Source organism: Arachis hypogaea, chromosome 4, assembly GCF_003086295.3.
Source record: "Arachis hypogaea cultivar Tifrunner chromosome 4, arahy.Tifrunner.gnm2.J5K5, whole genome shotgun sequence".
Lineage (NCBI taxonomy): Eukaryota > Viridiplantae > Streptophyta > Magnoliopsida > Fabales > Fabaceae > Arachis > Arachis hypogaea.
The window spans coordinates 5,858,608-5,875,351 of NC_092039.1; the positions used below are offsets into that span (position 1 = coordinate 5,858,608).

A 16,744-nucleotide genomic window follows, 5' to 3' on the forward strand; every position below is an offset into this window, starting at 1 on the left:
AAAAGATCCACATGGTGGATGAATAGGTCCACGTATATCACTTTGAATCCTTTCTAGGAATTCAGGGGACTCAAATCCAATCTTTACTGGTGATGGCCTTAAAATTAACTTTTCCTAAGAACACGCAGTACAACAAAATTCACTAGATTTAAAAATCTTCTGGTTTTTTAGTGAATATCCATGGGAGTTTTCAATAATTCTCCTCATCATGATTATTCCCGGATGACCCAATCTATCATGTCAAGTTATGAATTTATTTGGACTAGTAAACTTGTAGTTTACAATGGCATGTGATTCAATTACACTAATCTTAGTATAATACAATCTAAATGAAAATGATGGTAACTTTTCTAATATAACATTTTTATTTAAATCATGAGGTGTGATATATAAATACTCATGATTTCCCGCATTCATTGTTTCAATATGATATCCATTTAGGCGAATATCTTTGAAACTCAACAAGTTCCTCAAAGACTTGGTAGATAATAGTGTATTATTTATTATAAATTTTGTTCCTCCAGAAAACAAAATTATAGCTCTTCTGAGCCCTCTATTATAATTCCCTTTCTCGTCACACCAACTTTTAATTGGTCAACAGTTTAGCAAATTCACCTGCTTCTTCAACTTCATATGAAGAGAAGAATGGAAACCTGGTAAATGGGTATGGAGGCAATTCTAATAAAAAAAATTATGTTTTCTGATTTATTATTTTTTTAAAACTTCGTAGCAGTGCCTAGAGAGAACCCTTGTGCAGCGTGTGCTTGTGTTATGACCAAAAATAGATTAGAAAAAATTTAATTGATAGAAAACCAGTCATAATGATGTCCAAAATGTCAAGAATATACAAGGCATATTAAGTATCAACTGTTCTTTTGTTTTCTATATGAAGCTGCATCATCAGTCGCAGCCAATTATTGGGATAAAACATTTACAGCCATCTCTCAGGACAACAGAACTGGATCCATTTTTTCCGTTTGAATGCTACATCATCAACCACATTCAATAGGTGGGGCAGTTGAATTTTCACTTATCTCTCAGGATAACATAACTGGCTCTATTTGAAGTTGGAGTTCTCTGTATTTTAGATATTCTTTTCAGGATCTCTGCAAATGCATCCTTATCCTGCACATAGAAGAGGCAGAAACCTTCAAAAACTGAACCGGGGAGAATACCAACAGTCCAATATAACTTCACTGATGTATTATAGGAATAATCAAGCAAATATATCAGTCTAAAACGAGGGTAAAGGCATATTAGCAGAAGCAGAGCTTACCTCTTTACATTTTAGTCTTGCCTTAAATTTAGCCACAAGATCCTGTGTGGTCACTGGAGTCTTTTGCTTTAACACAGCTCTGATTTCTTCTTCACTCACAGGTCCAGAAGCTGCAATGGAAGTCCCAGCTTTTGACGATGATGATGATGGTGGTGGTGGGGCCGAACCTTTCGCAGATGCATTACTTTTAGAAGCAGTCCCATGTACATCTTTACCGGATGACTTTTGCTCCTGAGTCAATAAGATAACAAAGAAAATTCAATAATAGTAATCCTAAGTTCCTTTTGTAATCCAAGAACCGAAAAAAAATATTTGACAACAAGACATTTCAAAAATCCGTAAAACAAAGCAAAAGCCACATTGTGTTTATGCATTGAATGGAAAGTGCTTCCAAGCTAAGGTTAGAACCTTTGAGAAGTTGGAGTGTACGGGGTTATCAACTTTTAGATTATTCTCACAGGGGCCCCACAAATAATCCAAGATATTTATCCAAGGGTCTACAATGTACAATCCCACACTTTTCCCTTTAAATTATACAACCTCAGCTTTGATAATTAGCATATAACAGTTTTCCAGAATAAGCTGAAGGCCAACTTAATTGCTCAATTCTGAGTTATTTTCAAAAGTTATCCACTATATCTTTCAAAAAGCCAAAGTAGAGTAGTAATTACAATAGAGGGTCCTCATAATCAAGCTAGCTCAAAAAAAAGCAAGGACTTACATTTTCAGACTTAACCTTCTTTGGTGTTGCAGCATTCGATGGTTTTGGTTCCTCGGTTGTTTTCCTCTTTGCCTTTGAAGACTTCGAAGTAGAAGGTGCTCCCCGAGTTGCCCCTGCTGCTGCTGGTTTTGAAGGGCTGTTGTCAACAGGTTCTTCCTTAGGTTTAGGTGCATCCTTCTGCTTTGTAGCAGTCACAGGAGGGATGTTGACCTCATCATCCATCTACACAAACAAATGTGAGTCATAAAGGGATAAAAAGAGCTTATTGTCCAACTATAAATCTGAGATATTCACAAACTCAAAAGAAATAAAATAATCAGCCGCTTCCCCATGTAGAGAAGTCACAGAAAATGCAAAACGATATCCGTCCTACTCATCATAACAAGTAGTTTGCATTAAGCTATGCTTATCTTTCACCCTAGACATTACCCAAAATTAAAAGAAGGAACAGAGGCCATACATCATCGTCGTCGTCATCATCATCATCTTCCTCCGCATCGGATTCATTCATACCACTTGCTCGCCCTAGCAACTCCTTCAGCTCTTTCCCAGATTTACTCAGACCTTTCCCCTCTTCATTATCTTCGTCTTCTTCCTCTTCATCCTGCACGTATAATTCAAGAAAGAATCACCAAATATGCTACAAGGGTAACTGAACATGAGTATGTCCCCAGGTCACTGCTCAAACGTGTTGGTGGAGATGAACACTAACCTGCTTGATTTCAGGAGGAGCAGGAACTTCTGGAGCCAAATCTTCCCTTTCCTCGGGATCATTGCCTACAGCTTCATCATCATCAGTGAAGATCTCTTCATGCTCCCAATCATCACCTGTATACTCAGGAGAAAGAATGCTAAGCATAACTTACTGCTCTGTAAGTTTGAATAACAAGCCAATCAGCTCATGCATTTCATATGCCTAAATTAACTGTCTATTAATGCTTTTTAGTTCTAATTCATATCAAAAAATAAAAATTTTGGTTCCTGATGGCTATGCCAAGAAGGGGCTGCAGTAGGAAGTTATTTTTCCACACACACACACACACCACACAAGAAAAAAAAAGGCAGAATATGGTCACTCTTTGCATAACATTCCAATGAGTCAGGTGTATAGACCAATGTCAAACTAATATGGAAAGCTGTAAACTCAACACTGTTATTGGACTAAACCCGCAGCTATTCCTGAATGGACTTTTTAAGTTCTGGTATGGGAAAAATTCATGCTCTGACATTTCCCATTTCATAAACGATCGTTTATTATGGCTCACCTAGTTTGACATACAAACTGATTGATGTTTTCTTGACACAACAGCCAAGCCTTTTCAAAAACTACCCAGATATAAAATGATATGATATGACCTTCACCAATCATCACCATTCTAATCAAAAGATACAATGACTAACGAGCAAACAAGGCAAGATTCTCACCCTTCTCAATATCATCATCATCTAGATCAAGGTCTCCACCCCTTAGACCTTCATCATCATCATCATCACCATCTCTTTTATTAAGTCCAAGTCTATTCTTTCTTTCTGCTTCCTCATCTTCGTCCTCCTCCCCTTTATCTGAGGCCTGACCTTCATCATCCTCGCTAGTTTTTTTCCGGCTTCTTCCTCCACCACCGCCTGTGTTGCTTTCCTTGTCATCTAACTTCCCATGTTCCCCGAATGCAGCAGCCCCATTATTTGCTGCTTTCATCATCCATCTTTGATATCCATCTGCAGTTTTCTTTCTATTCCTTATCTTCTCTTCTGCTTCCTCCAAAGTCAATTGCTTGTACTGTGCAACCTTATTAAAGTTGTACCTAAAAAACCAAACATGGCATATTACACATCTGCCTACTTTCTGTGATTGGTAATTAAAATAGAAAATTTCAAGAAAATAAAATCAAGGAAAACTAAAGGAAACTTCTAGCACAGCAAAAATACCAAGAACCAGAGGGGATGGCGGAAAACTCCTTCTTTTCCATCATAAGCAGGTAATATGAAGATGATTGTGCACCCTCTAGATGACCCTGGTACTGGGATTGACCAGTTTCATCCTCAAGGAGCCAAGGCTTGTTCTTGTACTTTTCCTGCATAGCACAATAAAAAATTATACACCAAAAATAAATAAATAATCACAATTCACCTCAATTGTTCACATCCTTCCTAACTGAATATAACCATATATCAGAATCCTCAACAACCATGCACTTAGCAACTCAAGCCTCCGTTAAATGGCACAACAACACATGGGTTTTTAGAAGCATTTACACGTTTACAACCTCTAATGAGCATTTCCTCTATGAAAGATAGTGCTTAGAAGATACAAAAATAAATGATAAAAAGCAACCAAAGAATCGATAATGAAAGTATAGACTCAATACCCTCAACGAATCAGTAATTTGGCGGTTCTGGAGCCCATCTTTCTGCAAAGACCACTTGTTCTCGGCGCTTTTCTTCTTCGAAAAATCTGGCAACCCAGACATGAATCTCCCAATAAAGTAGTTTTTGTCACTGCTAGAACTCGAACGAACATTATATTCCTGTTACAATCACACATATGTAATCAAAACCTCCACGCCCAACGACCAACAACAACAATAGCCCTACAGTAATAATTATTCTTGCAGAAAACAATGATAAAAAAAATTCCACCAAAATAAGCATTTAATCGAATTTATAATTTCAAAAAACAGTAGAATATAGTAACAGCAAGAAAGTTAAGGGGTAGGGATATTATACGAGGGGAGTAAGAGAGGGAGAGAAATCAAACTCGAATCAAGCGAGTGAGGGTGGCGCCACAATCGTGGCACTTAGCGCGTTTCTGTGCCATGGCCTTGCCGCAGTTCAAGCAGAGAGTCATGTGCTTGCAGTTGCTTCCGTAAAGGTCAGTCGTCGATCCACAACCGCCGCAAGACGGTTTCAGAACGAGGTCTGCCGACATTCTGAGGGGCAACAGAAAAAAGATAAGAAAAAATAAAGAATGAGAAATGATTATGGAGATGAGGAGAAAATGCGGAGTAAGACGAATGGGAGAGATTCTAGGGTTTCATGAATAGGATTTTAGGTGAAATGAAAGTTGGAGAGGTGCTCCGCGCTCGCTAAATGAGTTTCGGAAACGAATCGCAGAGTTCCAACGCAACCCCCCCGCACCATGAGACACGAATAAATCATCTTTCGTTACCAAAATTTCTATTTATAACTTTTTAATCTAACTAATAAAGTTTAGAGGAAAGCAGCCATTGACCTTATGATATGCGAATATTTGAGTTTTTAAAAATTTAAAAATATATTTAAGTTTTTGACATTTTAAAATTTTGGATTTATTGATTTTTTATGTTTATTTGAATCTATTATATTCAATAAAAAAATTAAATATGGTTCTCATTATACTGACCTAATTGATATAGATGTACACGTAAAAAAATTTTTAATATATAAAAAACTTAGATTCAAAAATTTATATATCCAAATTTTAAAGAGATCAAAATTTTAAATATATTTTTAAATTTTTAAAAACTTAAATATTTATACACCAAAAGTAGAAATTAATTTGTCATTTTTTCTATAGTTTAAAATAAAAAACATAATTAATAATTAATTTACTTAAATTCAAACTTTTTACTTGCGATATGTCTTCTTTAAAGAATGCCCTTACGATACTCAAGACACTTGTTTCCAGTAAAAAAAATAATAAAGACACCTGTTAGGATAAAATTAGTGGAGAAATGATTTTGCATTTTAAAAGTAAGTATTTAACTTTATATTTGATGAATAAAAAAATATGTCATTATATTTTTTATTTTTAAAAATTAGTGATATTTTTAAAAGTATCTATAAATATAATTTTTAAATATAATTTATGTTTTTAAAATAAAAAACTTAATAGAATTTTATATTTATTCTTATTTTAAAAATTACAAATTTACCTAACTTACACTTAATAAGACCATTGTAATAATGGATTACACGATATATCTTGAGTGATGTTAAAGTTTTGTCTTAGGTAAAAGAAAAAGAACTTAACCATGATTTGGAAAAAGCGAAAAGATTATTAGAACACAGTTTTAAGAGTTTTTTAGATAAATTCTAATATATTAGAATAATAAATCACACTAACATCAGATACAAATTTTTCTTATATACAAATTATAATAAATTTAATTAATAGTTAATTATTTGTGCTATTATAACTAACCATCTATTATACATTACTAAGTAAATTTTTTAATTGATTAACAAATACAAGTGATCTAATTTGTTAACCGAATTATATTATATTATCAAAGAGTTAATATTTCTATTCCCAACATCCCCCTTAAGCTTGGCGTGTAAAAATTTATTAAGCCAAGTTTGGAATAAAAGGTTGAAAAAAGTCATGGAACAAGTGATTTGGTAAGTACATCGGCAGTTTGATTTGCTGAATATATTGACAGAAGTTTAAGGACACATTCTTGAGTCATGTCACGAACCACAGGACAATTAATATCTATATGTTTGATTCTTTCGTGAAAAACTGGATTTGTGACAATATGGAGAGCTGCTTGGTTGTCAATAATACAAAGTAATTGGTTTTTCTTGTTGAATTTTGAAATTATTGAGGATATAAGTCACCCACAGACCTTCACGAGTGGTTGCCGCCAGAACTTGATACTCTGAATATGCGTAGGAGTAAGAAAGCCAGAGCTCGATACTTTGTCTCTGCGGAGGAGCAAGAAATAATAGTTTGCTTTTTTCTTTTCCAGGAGATTAGGGCTAATCCGAGGAAGAAGCAGTAACCTGTCATGGATATTCTTGAATCTGGACACGTCCTCCCATCTGAATCTAAGTAATCGGTGAGTTTAGAATCTGATTGAGTTGGGAAGAAAACTCCATTAGTTGAAGCTTGTTTGAGGTATCTAAGGATGTGTAGGGCAGCCTTAAAATGAGTATTTGTTGCACAATCTAGGTATTGACTCAATTCGCTAACAGCGAAGCAAATGTCAAGCCTAGTGTTTGTGAGATATATGAGTCGGCCAATTAATATTCGATAAGGTTGGAGATCATACAAAGGAAGCTCTGGTGATTTCGAGAGTGTTGGTGTGTAGTTCATGAGAGTGGCAGCTGGTATTGCATCTTGTAATCAATACTCTTTTAATAAATTTAAGGTGTATTTCCATTGATATAATGAAATTCTTTGGCTGTTTCAAGCCACCTCTAGCCCCAAAAAGAACTTTAGTTTCTCAATATCCTTAATTTAAAATTTTTCATCCATCAACTTCTTTACAAATTTGATCTCTTGCATATCATCCCTAGCCAATATCAAATCTTCAACGTACACCAATATTGATGTAACGCCAGAACCTAAATTCTTGGTAAACAACAAATGGTCAGCCTTTGACTGCGTGTAACCTAAACTGAGGAGTACAGAATATAATTTGGAATTCCATTGCCTCGATGCCTGCTTCAACCCATAAAATAACTTCTCAAGTTTGCAAACCATGCCATAGGGGCTTCAAGGCCTGGTGGGGGTTTCGTGTAAACGTTCTCTAGTAAATCACCATGCAGAAACTCTGTATTAACATCTAGTTGGTGAACGTGCTAATGCTTCTTAACTGCCAAAGCTAGCATGATGCGCAATGTGGTCATGTTAATCACGGGGCTGAATGTGTCGAAATAATCGAAGCCTTGAACTTGAGCAAAACCTTTAACTACAAGTCGGTCTTTGCGCCTTTCAATAGTGCCATCCGCTTTGAACTTTATCTTGAATACCCACTTGCAGTCGATCGCTTTCTTTCCGGGTGGAAGTTTAGTCAGTTTCCAAGTCTTATTTCCCTCTAATGCATCAAGTTCGGTTTTGATTGAGGCTGGTGCTCATCTTTGCAGCTTGTGATTGAAACAACGAGAATTGTGCCATTATTTTCGCAAACTTCTGAAAATCTGACACGGTAAATTCTTGATTCTCTGGATTTGTTTGATCCATCATTCTTTTCCGTGTGTTCGTCAAAATTGGGCTTGAACCACAGTATCAGAATTCATGAAGCAATTAAACCTTGAATGGTGGAAAGTACTCGCGGATCTATGCAATCGTCCATGCTCACCGTACCATGATGAAGTTTTGTATCAGGCAGCAGAACAAGAGCTTGATGATGATTTGGTGAGAGCGAAAAGATTGTTAGAGCATAATTTTGAGAACTTCTTAGATAAGTTCTAATTTATTAAAATAATAAATCACACTTACATGATATACAAGCTTTCCTTATATATAAGCTTAACTAATAGCTAATTATCTGCATTATATAGCTAGCCATCTATTCTACATTATTAAGCTAATTTTTCTAAGTGACTAATAAATACAAATGACTTAGCTTACTAATTGAATTCTATTATATTATCAATGAGCTAACACTTATTCCACAACAAGTAAAAGTCTTAACCTATTAAATTAATGAGTGTCTTTATATTATATATTTTATTTAATTCATTCTCAAATATCTCAATAGTTATTAACAAAGACTTCGTTCGACTAACTAAAAAAGTTTAAGTTTTTATTAGTAAAAAATAATCTTCCTATATATAATAGGAGACTAGTGGTTGGTTTGGTGCTCAACAAGTAGTAGATCTATTCACTTGACACGTGTTGAGTCATATAGTAAAGAAAAAAAAGCATACATTCACTAATAGATTCTAGCAAAAAAAAAACATGAGAATACAGTAAAGATTTATATCTTCCTCTCTTTTGTACTCGCTTTCCATCAGTCTTATATAAAAGGCCATCTGAAGGAAGAATAGTATGCACAAATCATTCTCACAAGTAAACAAAAAAAATGAGAAAATGTCTCAAACCTTTGATTACCTGACTGATTTAAATGCAAGAAAACTACAATGGAATTTTAAAGTATATGTAATAAGGGTGTGGGAACTCCCTAACAGATACAATGAGAGAGAAGTTGGCACCATTGAAGTGATTATTCAAGGTAGTCAGGTAAATACATTAACTCTATTCAAAAGTTTCAAAATTTTTATTGATATAAGCAAGTTCTAAATATATTCAAAACAATACAGGGCACTAGGTTGCAAGTTTCGATCCCTAAATCCCCGTTGAGCAAGTGGCGGGGTGTCTTGGTTCAGTTTCAAATGTATATTATGACCAACTTCGTTGTTGTTGACAACCAAAAGGGTAACATATCAAGAGGGAAGTATTTATTATTCTTCAGTCATAGGACAATTGCTAGTCATGTTGAGAATCCCAGTTTTCCTCTAAATGCTTTCCGATTCAAAACCATCCGTGAGTTACTAAATCATGACTCTACATTGTTTGGTAAGTTGGTTTTATTAAATAGTTGTTCAACTTCTTTCATATTCAAATGCATTGCATGGCTATGGTTCTCTCAAATGTGTGTAATGTGTGTTTTGTTCTTTTCAGACATGATTGGTGAAGTAGTTGGTAAAGAAGATCCAAAAGAGTTGATCACCAGCAAAGGAAAAGAGACTAAACGACTGGCTGTTATCTTGGAGGACCTCGAGTATGTACACTCAACACTATAACAACTATATTGCTGCGTGTATATAGAAATTTCTATTTTCAAAGAGTTAATATGATGTCTTTTATATTTATAATGTTTCAGAAACAATAGGATTTGGTGCACTATATTTAGTGAAATGGTTGACCAACTACTTCGACCATGCAAGATGGAAGGGCTGAGCCACTAATAGTTGTGATCCAGTATTTTAAGGCAATGAGATGGAATGGCAAGACATCTATCCAAAGCCATTTTGAAATGTCGCACATAGAGCCCGACCTTAAAGATGTTTTTCAGAATTTAGGAGCAAGTGAGTTGATTCTATATTATATAATCACTAAAATGCATGACTTGATTTTATAATTTGTATGAAAATGTTGTGGGCTATATGTATATTTGTTGATGAAGTTGATGATCCTTTTGAACTAATATGTAGGCTTCTTGGCAGTGAACCATCATTCTCTGTGAGGATTAGTCAAGTTCCATAAAAAATAGCTTAGTCAGGGGCTGAAAAGCTCAAACAAGGTGCTGTGTCAGTGAAAATAATTGAAGAAGTCCTTATCCAACATGAGGTAATCACGGTTATGTTTTTGTGAATGCTTTTTTTCCAATGTCTATTTGGATTGGTTGCTGATGCAAAAGTAATCAACATTTTAATATGGCTTAATAGGAAGGTCCAGCTTGGATTGCTGCAACCATTGTTGCGATTAATATTACGAAGGATGATTAGTTCTACAAATCATATAGAAAATGTCCAAAGAAAGTAGAAACTCCTATTGAAAACAGATATGAATGTGGAAAGTGTGGCCATACACATAGATCTGCAGCCCTAAGGTTCTTTTGTATAATATTTGTATGGAACTTTTTAAATAAACTGCATGTTCATTTGTATTTTGTTTGTATTATAGGTTCAACGTCGAGGTGATGGTTTTTGACAGAACCGGTAGCATCCGCTTGCTACTGTGGGACAAGAAAACAAGTATGCTCTATGGGAAGAGAGCTGAACAGATTATGGAGGACCATGTAAGCACCTATTGTTATTCTTAGGAATTACTATCTATAAGCTATATAGTTAAGAGTAAAGTGTTGTTTTATTTGTTTACAGGTTATAGTGGGAGATGAATATCCCAAAACACTTGATAACATGATGGACAAAAGAGTCTTTTTCAAGATAAATATCAAGGAAGCCAACATTAATCAGTTTGATCATGTGTACACGGTTATGAAAATCTGTGATGATGAGGATATCATTGACAAAAATCTTCCCAAAGAGTTGTCTACTAATCTTCTGAGTAATGTCAGTATAAGTTCTCTAAACGATTGAGTGCTACCGATAAGCGTATATTCCTATACATGGTCAATTCACTATAACATCTAAGCAGAACAATTCATTTCCTAAACACAGGAAAATTGGTGCAACAACTATTTGGAAATTTCAGGAAATATGGCTAATCTTAAAACTAATTGTGATACTGAATCTTATATGGTATGTTCAAAATATCTATTTTCTTTTATGTTGCTACAAACAAGTGCATATTTCTTGACAGCTTTTAAGATGATAGTTTAACCTAATAGTTATCTCTTATTTATGTGTTATAGGATGTCATGGAGGAGTGCATCTCATCCCTCAAATACCAAACACCATCTAAAAGAATTACCAATGTATTGAAAAATTCTTCCCCAAGTCTAGATGAACATGAGGAAGAAGGCTAGCTGTCAACCAACATGTTTAGCAGGCAGATGAGAAAGAGACAGAAATGTGTTAACCTTGATGCAGATATATGAATAGTTGAAAATTGGGTTTATATTTTGAGTAGTAAAAGAAACTCTATTGCAGTCACCTAATTATGTGTTTTGTAATTGTATGACTTTGTTATTATCTTTCTATCATGGGAGACTTTGTTAGTCTGGTGGCATTCAATTTATGATGAATTTACCTTAAAAACTTGATTGATTCCTAATATGATTTCTAGATAGTTAACTTTGTTTTGACATGGTCAGTAGCTACCTACATACACACATTAAAAGAATTGTTTTTAGTAAGAATTCTTCTTAATGAATTTAATCATCTAATGTATGCTCTGGCTTATATCGGTAGTTACACTAACTAAAATTATTTCACATGGTTGGAAATAAACCATATACACATCAGAGTAAAAAGAAGTATGCATTCACTATGAAATTCTGATATATACTATACAACTACTTAGTTAGGTGTGAAATATGTATGAAGTGCTAGATATTACAATATAATAATTTATAAAATAAGTATGAAAAGCTACTATATGGATCATGATTGAGTTGAAATAGTATAACACGTGATATTGGACCAAAACCTATATAAGGATAAAAAAATCAATTAAATACAATTACATTTTTATCTTACAACACTAATAGAATTTAATAGAAAAGATGACCAGGTGTAATATAAAGCAATGTCTAGCTCAAATACATAAACCAAACATTTGTGATGGACTATGTTACGAAAATTTTTATCTGTGAAAAGAGACATAATTCAGTTTCATAATGAATTTCTATGTACTTTTACTAAAGTGGGTTCACTAAATATAGTTTGAGTTGTACTCAAGTAATTAAATATTTTGTTTGTTTAATTAATATTGCAAAACTATTAGAAGAAATAAATATGCCAAAAATTAGAATATAGTGAAAATTGACCTTTACGAACTTATTTGTTAGGGATGTTGACAAATAATTAATATGATCTAAGCTATTTAATATACTAACTTGGCAATGGAAGTGAAATTTTTTAAAGGAAAACTATCTACATTTACATGTAAGGTTAAATTTAACCGATTTTAAAACAATGAATATAAATGTTTAAAATGTAACTATCAGAATTTTATCATCACTGAAAAATTTGTCGATCACATGAGCAATTTCAATTTATGGTATAAGAGATATTATGTGAGGTATATACCCTGAAATTTTTCTTGGGCTATAGACACATTATACAACAAAAAAGGATAAGTTTATTTTAAGCATTCCCTATGTACATTATGTGAAGAAGAAGGGTAAAAAAATGTAAAAATATGTTAAACCAGATACAATGAAGGGACGCATGATGGATACTCTGAAGATTTTCCTGGGCTATAAACACAGTATAGATAATAAAAGATAAATTTATTAATTGTTATTATAATCAGATCCTCCCTATGTACATTACATGAAGAAGAAGCGTCTTCACTATGTACAGAAACTTAACAAAGCAGTGTTAGATGAGGTAACCGATGTACATGTTTTGAGTATACGTTGCCATATATTGCTAACAAATAACACTACAGATTAAAGTAATATTGTTGATAGCACTTTTAGCGTTTAAAAAACATCAACTAAGACAATCCATGAGCTACGATATGATAGACACAGATTAGCTGATGAACATAGCCTTTATTTACAATAGCTGACAGATGAACAACACCATGTTTATGACAAGATTATGCAATATGTCAACGATAGATTAGGTGGTGTTTACTTTTTATATGGATATGGGAGAGTAGGAAAGACTTTTGTGAGGAAGACATTGGCATCAGGGTTAAGATCAAGAGGTCAAATTGTCTTGACAGTGGCTTCAAGTGGCATAACTGCTTTGTTATGATCAGGTGGTAGAACAGCTCCTTCAAGATTTGCAATACCACTTAATCTTGATGAGTTTTCCACTTGTAATATAAATCAGGGCAGTGTATTAGCAGAATTGATCATAAAAACAAAACTTATTATTTGGGATAAAGCTCCCATGGTCAATAAGTATTGTATAGAAGCACTTGATAGGACAATGCGAGATTTATTGAGATTCAAGAATATTCACATTGAAGAGCAACCTTTTGGAGGGAAAACAATTGTGTTTGGTGATGACTTTAGACATATACTTCTTGTTATACCCAAAGAAAGCAGATAGGATATTGTGAATGCAACTATCATTTCATCCTACATTTGGAATAGTTGCACCATCTTGAAACTAACAAGAAATATGCATGTACAAGCAGATGATGCTAATGTACATTCGTCCCAGTTAAAGGATTTTGTAGAATGGATACTAAGCATTGGCGATGGTAAATGCGGGGAGTCTAAAGATGGAATTGATACAATTCAAATCCCCGATGACATTATGATAAAAGAATGGGATGATCCTATAGCTGCTATATGTAGAGCAATTTATCTCGAGATGTTTTGGCCTTCAAATTATGTCTATGAAGTCAAAGATCGAGCTATTCTTGCACCAACATTGCAAATAGTGGATGAGATTAACCGATACATGATGAGTTTAAATCCACGTGAATCACAAACATACTATAGTTCTGACAAAGCATGTCCAACAGAGCCAACTAATGAGTTAATCGCATCAATACATACTCTAGACTTTCTAAACACAATTAGGTGTTCGGGGATTCCAAACCATGAGTTGACAGTCAAGGTAGGAACACCTATCATGTTATTACGAAATATTGATCACTCGGTTGGATTATGCAACAGAAACCGATTGGTGATAACAAAGCTAGGAAAACACATTATTGAAGCAAAAAGCATGACAGGAAAGAATGCTGGTCAGAAAGTTTTTATTCCAAGGACGACCTTTAGTCCATTTGACCATAGAATACCATTCAAGTTTTAACGCAAACAATTCCCTATAATGGTATCCTATGCAATGACAATTAATAAGAGTCAAGGACAATCTTTATCAAAAGTTGGATTGATTTTAAAGAAGCCTGTTTTTACCCACAAGCAATTGTATGTGACTATTTCGAGGGTTACAAATAGGAAAGGTCTTAAGATACTCTTATATCACGAAAAAGAAAGGAGCAAAAAGACAGATAATGTTGTTTTCAAAGACGTATTTAGGAATGTTTGACAAAGGCTATATGTTTGCCACATTCTATATCAAAGTTCATCTCATGTAATTTATAGGTTTTAAAAGAGAGTTTTATTTAAAGATTCTATATTATTTTAGATGGACTGACCCAAATCACCACATATTTTATATTGAACCATGCTATCTCTATATATTCAATTATCAATGTGCACTAGTGAACATTTTTATCTTGTGGTACCTAGTGTAAACAAATCAATTGAATTCACGTACTATTGTATCAGGAGAAAATTCAAAGGAAAGATACAGATGATGTTATGTCACGAGTGGTATTGTCCATTATTTTCTAGAGATTGCAATGGATAATTTCCAACATATTTTTGCTCTCACGTTATTTTTTTACTAAGCTGAAAGGTCAATTATTTTTGCATTATTTAAAGATTTCTGGAATTCAACATATTTTTCTGTTCTAATCTTGATTAGGATGATTTTCATGTTACTTGTAGCAAGTTCTTATATGAAAAGCGCATATACATATATACTATAAAGAGTAACAATGTGATAAACTATAACAAGGAAAACACTACTAACAAATCAATTATTAGTTAGAATGAAATGAAATTATCACCTAAAGCTGAACTAATATATACATAACTAATAGAACACATATAATTATTGTCCACAACACACAACAAAGGTAACCCAATACAATGCTAAAATAAAATTATGAAGCAGCAAGGCATGAAAAATACAAGTAAAGATATGAATATTATGAATCACTAACATACTTGTTGTGCCTGTATAGTTTTCACCATGAGAGAAGTGTAGTTAATGACAGCACCATATCTAAAATAACAATGTATTCCCATTATCACTCTTACTTATGCTGTTAAACAATACTAGACATGCAAAGAAAATTTAAATTAGGCCTGAAAAAAATACTCACACGTGGATGTAACAACATTTAAAGAGAAATAGCAATATAATTGTTACTAAGCGAGTTGCATTGATTAGTTAGCTAAAATCAGTTTATTTAAATATCCTCTACCTCAAAATAAGCAATAATTGTTTAAATATCAACATTTATAAATGTGATAAATAAACATTTCAAATTCAGAAGTGATTATAAACACTTCAAAGTTACAATAAAATTATCGAGATGTTAAGTCTTGGCAAAATATCAAACCATTTCTATGTAAAATTGTATTATTTTACATGGAAACAATATCCTCAAAAATCTTTTACATATATGATTTCATAAATTGGATGAAGCTAAATAGGAACATAGAAGCATATAAAAAATTTAGAAGTAGAACATTTTATTAACAATAAAGAACATTTCATAGTGAGATTTCATAGTGATTGGACATTTTATTAACAATAAAGAACATTTCAGCACATATTTAATCAAAGTAGCACTAAACTAACAAATAATTAAATGAACAATAAACTATATTAAAGCACACTCACTTAGAACAAGTAAAACACAACAGTAAACATAGAAGAATTTGTAGGTGATTTTCCAAATCCTTGAAGCAGCTCCCCAACGTTGAAAATATTTCAATAATTTAATTTTTCTTTTCTAATTCTCAAACATCACGTCATGTTCCCAAATACTGTTAAACAAAACATGTCTTATTGAAACTATCATGTGTTAGGATTATTCAGTTAATTTTTTTTACAATTCATTTTTCAGTGATGCGTAAAAATTTTCCTTGACTGAATATAGTGTGTTTTTGAAACTTTAGAAGGAGGAGAGTCACATGTCACAAAGGTGATACAATAAGTTTTGTAAAAATATTATTTTATTTGATTGGCTTTCACATTGTCCATATAGGGATGAAGTAGATGGAAATTTAATAGAGTTCATTTCTCTACATACAAAATTAAATGCTATTTGTTGAAACCTTATCATTTCAGATGGAAGTGTATAGCTCTATATCCATCATTAGTTTTATATGGTCTTTAACCTTTAGAAAAAGATAATATTACATTGCAAATATTAAAATCAGTTTTATTTTTGGATTGCTTTTGGGGGGTGGTTGAAAATCTACTAAATCCAACTTATGTAATATATGGAATCAAGTTTACTAATACTAAACAATATATATTTTTTAATTAAAATAGACTACATATTAAATTTATTATATATGATTTTGATACCCGTATAAATTTATTCAAATTTTAATTATTTATAAAACAATTTGAAATTATAATAAAGTTATTAAATTTGTGTTAATTTGTATTCACAATCATTAAGTCATAATCTTCTACGGTTTAAAAAAAAGTGTCTATGCAATATTTATAAAAAATAGAAGTGGCAAAGAAATAAAATCATGAATAGTAAAAGAAGCATTGTATAACTATTAGATTAATTCTCCATTAACACCTTTCGAATAACTTGAGCATAGAGAGTTTACACCATATTAAATTCATAT

At 32.9% G+C, this 16,744-nt stretch overlaps 2 protein-coding genes across 2 annotated transcripts; one reads left to right on the plus strand and one right to left on the minus strand.

Moving 5' to 3' along the window:
- Positions 1-784: 784 nt before the first annotated feature.
- Positions 785-5,246, minus strand: LOC112795985 (transcription initiation factor IIF subunit alpha). Its single transcript, XM_025838217.3, has 9 exons — positions 4,753-5,246; positions 4,364-4,522; positions 3,924-4,069; positions 3,423-3,799; positions 2,710-2,825; positions 2,458-2,601; positions 1,998-2,219; positions 1,277-1,507; positions 785-1,125 (listed from the first exon to the last, which is right to left on the minus strand). Exons 1-9 carry the CDS (start codon positions 4,921-4,923, stop codon positions 1,027-1,029), a joined length of 1,665 nt encoding a protein of 554 aa, XP_025694002.1. The 5' UTR covers positions 4,924-5,246; the 3' UTR covers positions 785-1,026.
- An 8,223-nt stretch (positions 5,247-13,469) lies between these two features.
- Positions 13,470-14,111, plus strand: LOC140184023 (uncharacterized). Its single transcript, XM_072234302.1, has one exon. The coding sequence runs from the start codon at positions 13,470-13,472 to the stop codon at positions 14,109-14,111; it is 642 nt and encodes a 213-aa protein (XP_072090403.1).
- The last annotated feature ends 2,633 nt before the right edge of the window (positions 14,112-16,744 follow it).

Coding starts and splice junctions, on each gene's coding strand:
- LOC112795985 (XM_025838217.3), bottom strand. CDS start 4,923: ATGTCGGCAGACCTCGTTCTGAAACCGTCTTGCGGCGGTTGTGGATCG. Junction 4,070..4,363: donor AAATTACTGATTCGTTGAGG/GTATTGAGTCTA, acceptor TGTGCTATGCAG/GAAAAGTACAAGAACAAGCC. Junction 1,126..1,276: donor CAAGACTAAAATGTAAAGAG/GTAAGCTCTGCT, acceptor TTCTATGTGCAG/GATAAGGATGCATTTGCAGA.
- LOC140184023 (XM_072234302.1), top strand. CDS start 13,470: ATGCATGTACAAGCAGATGATGCTAATGTACATTCGTCCCAGTTAAAG.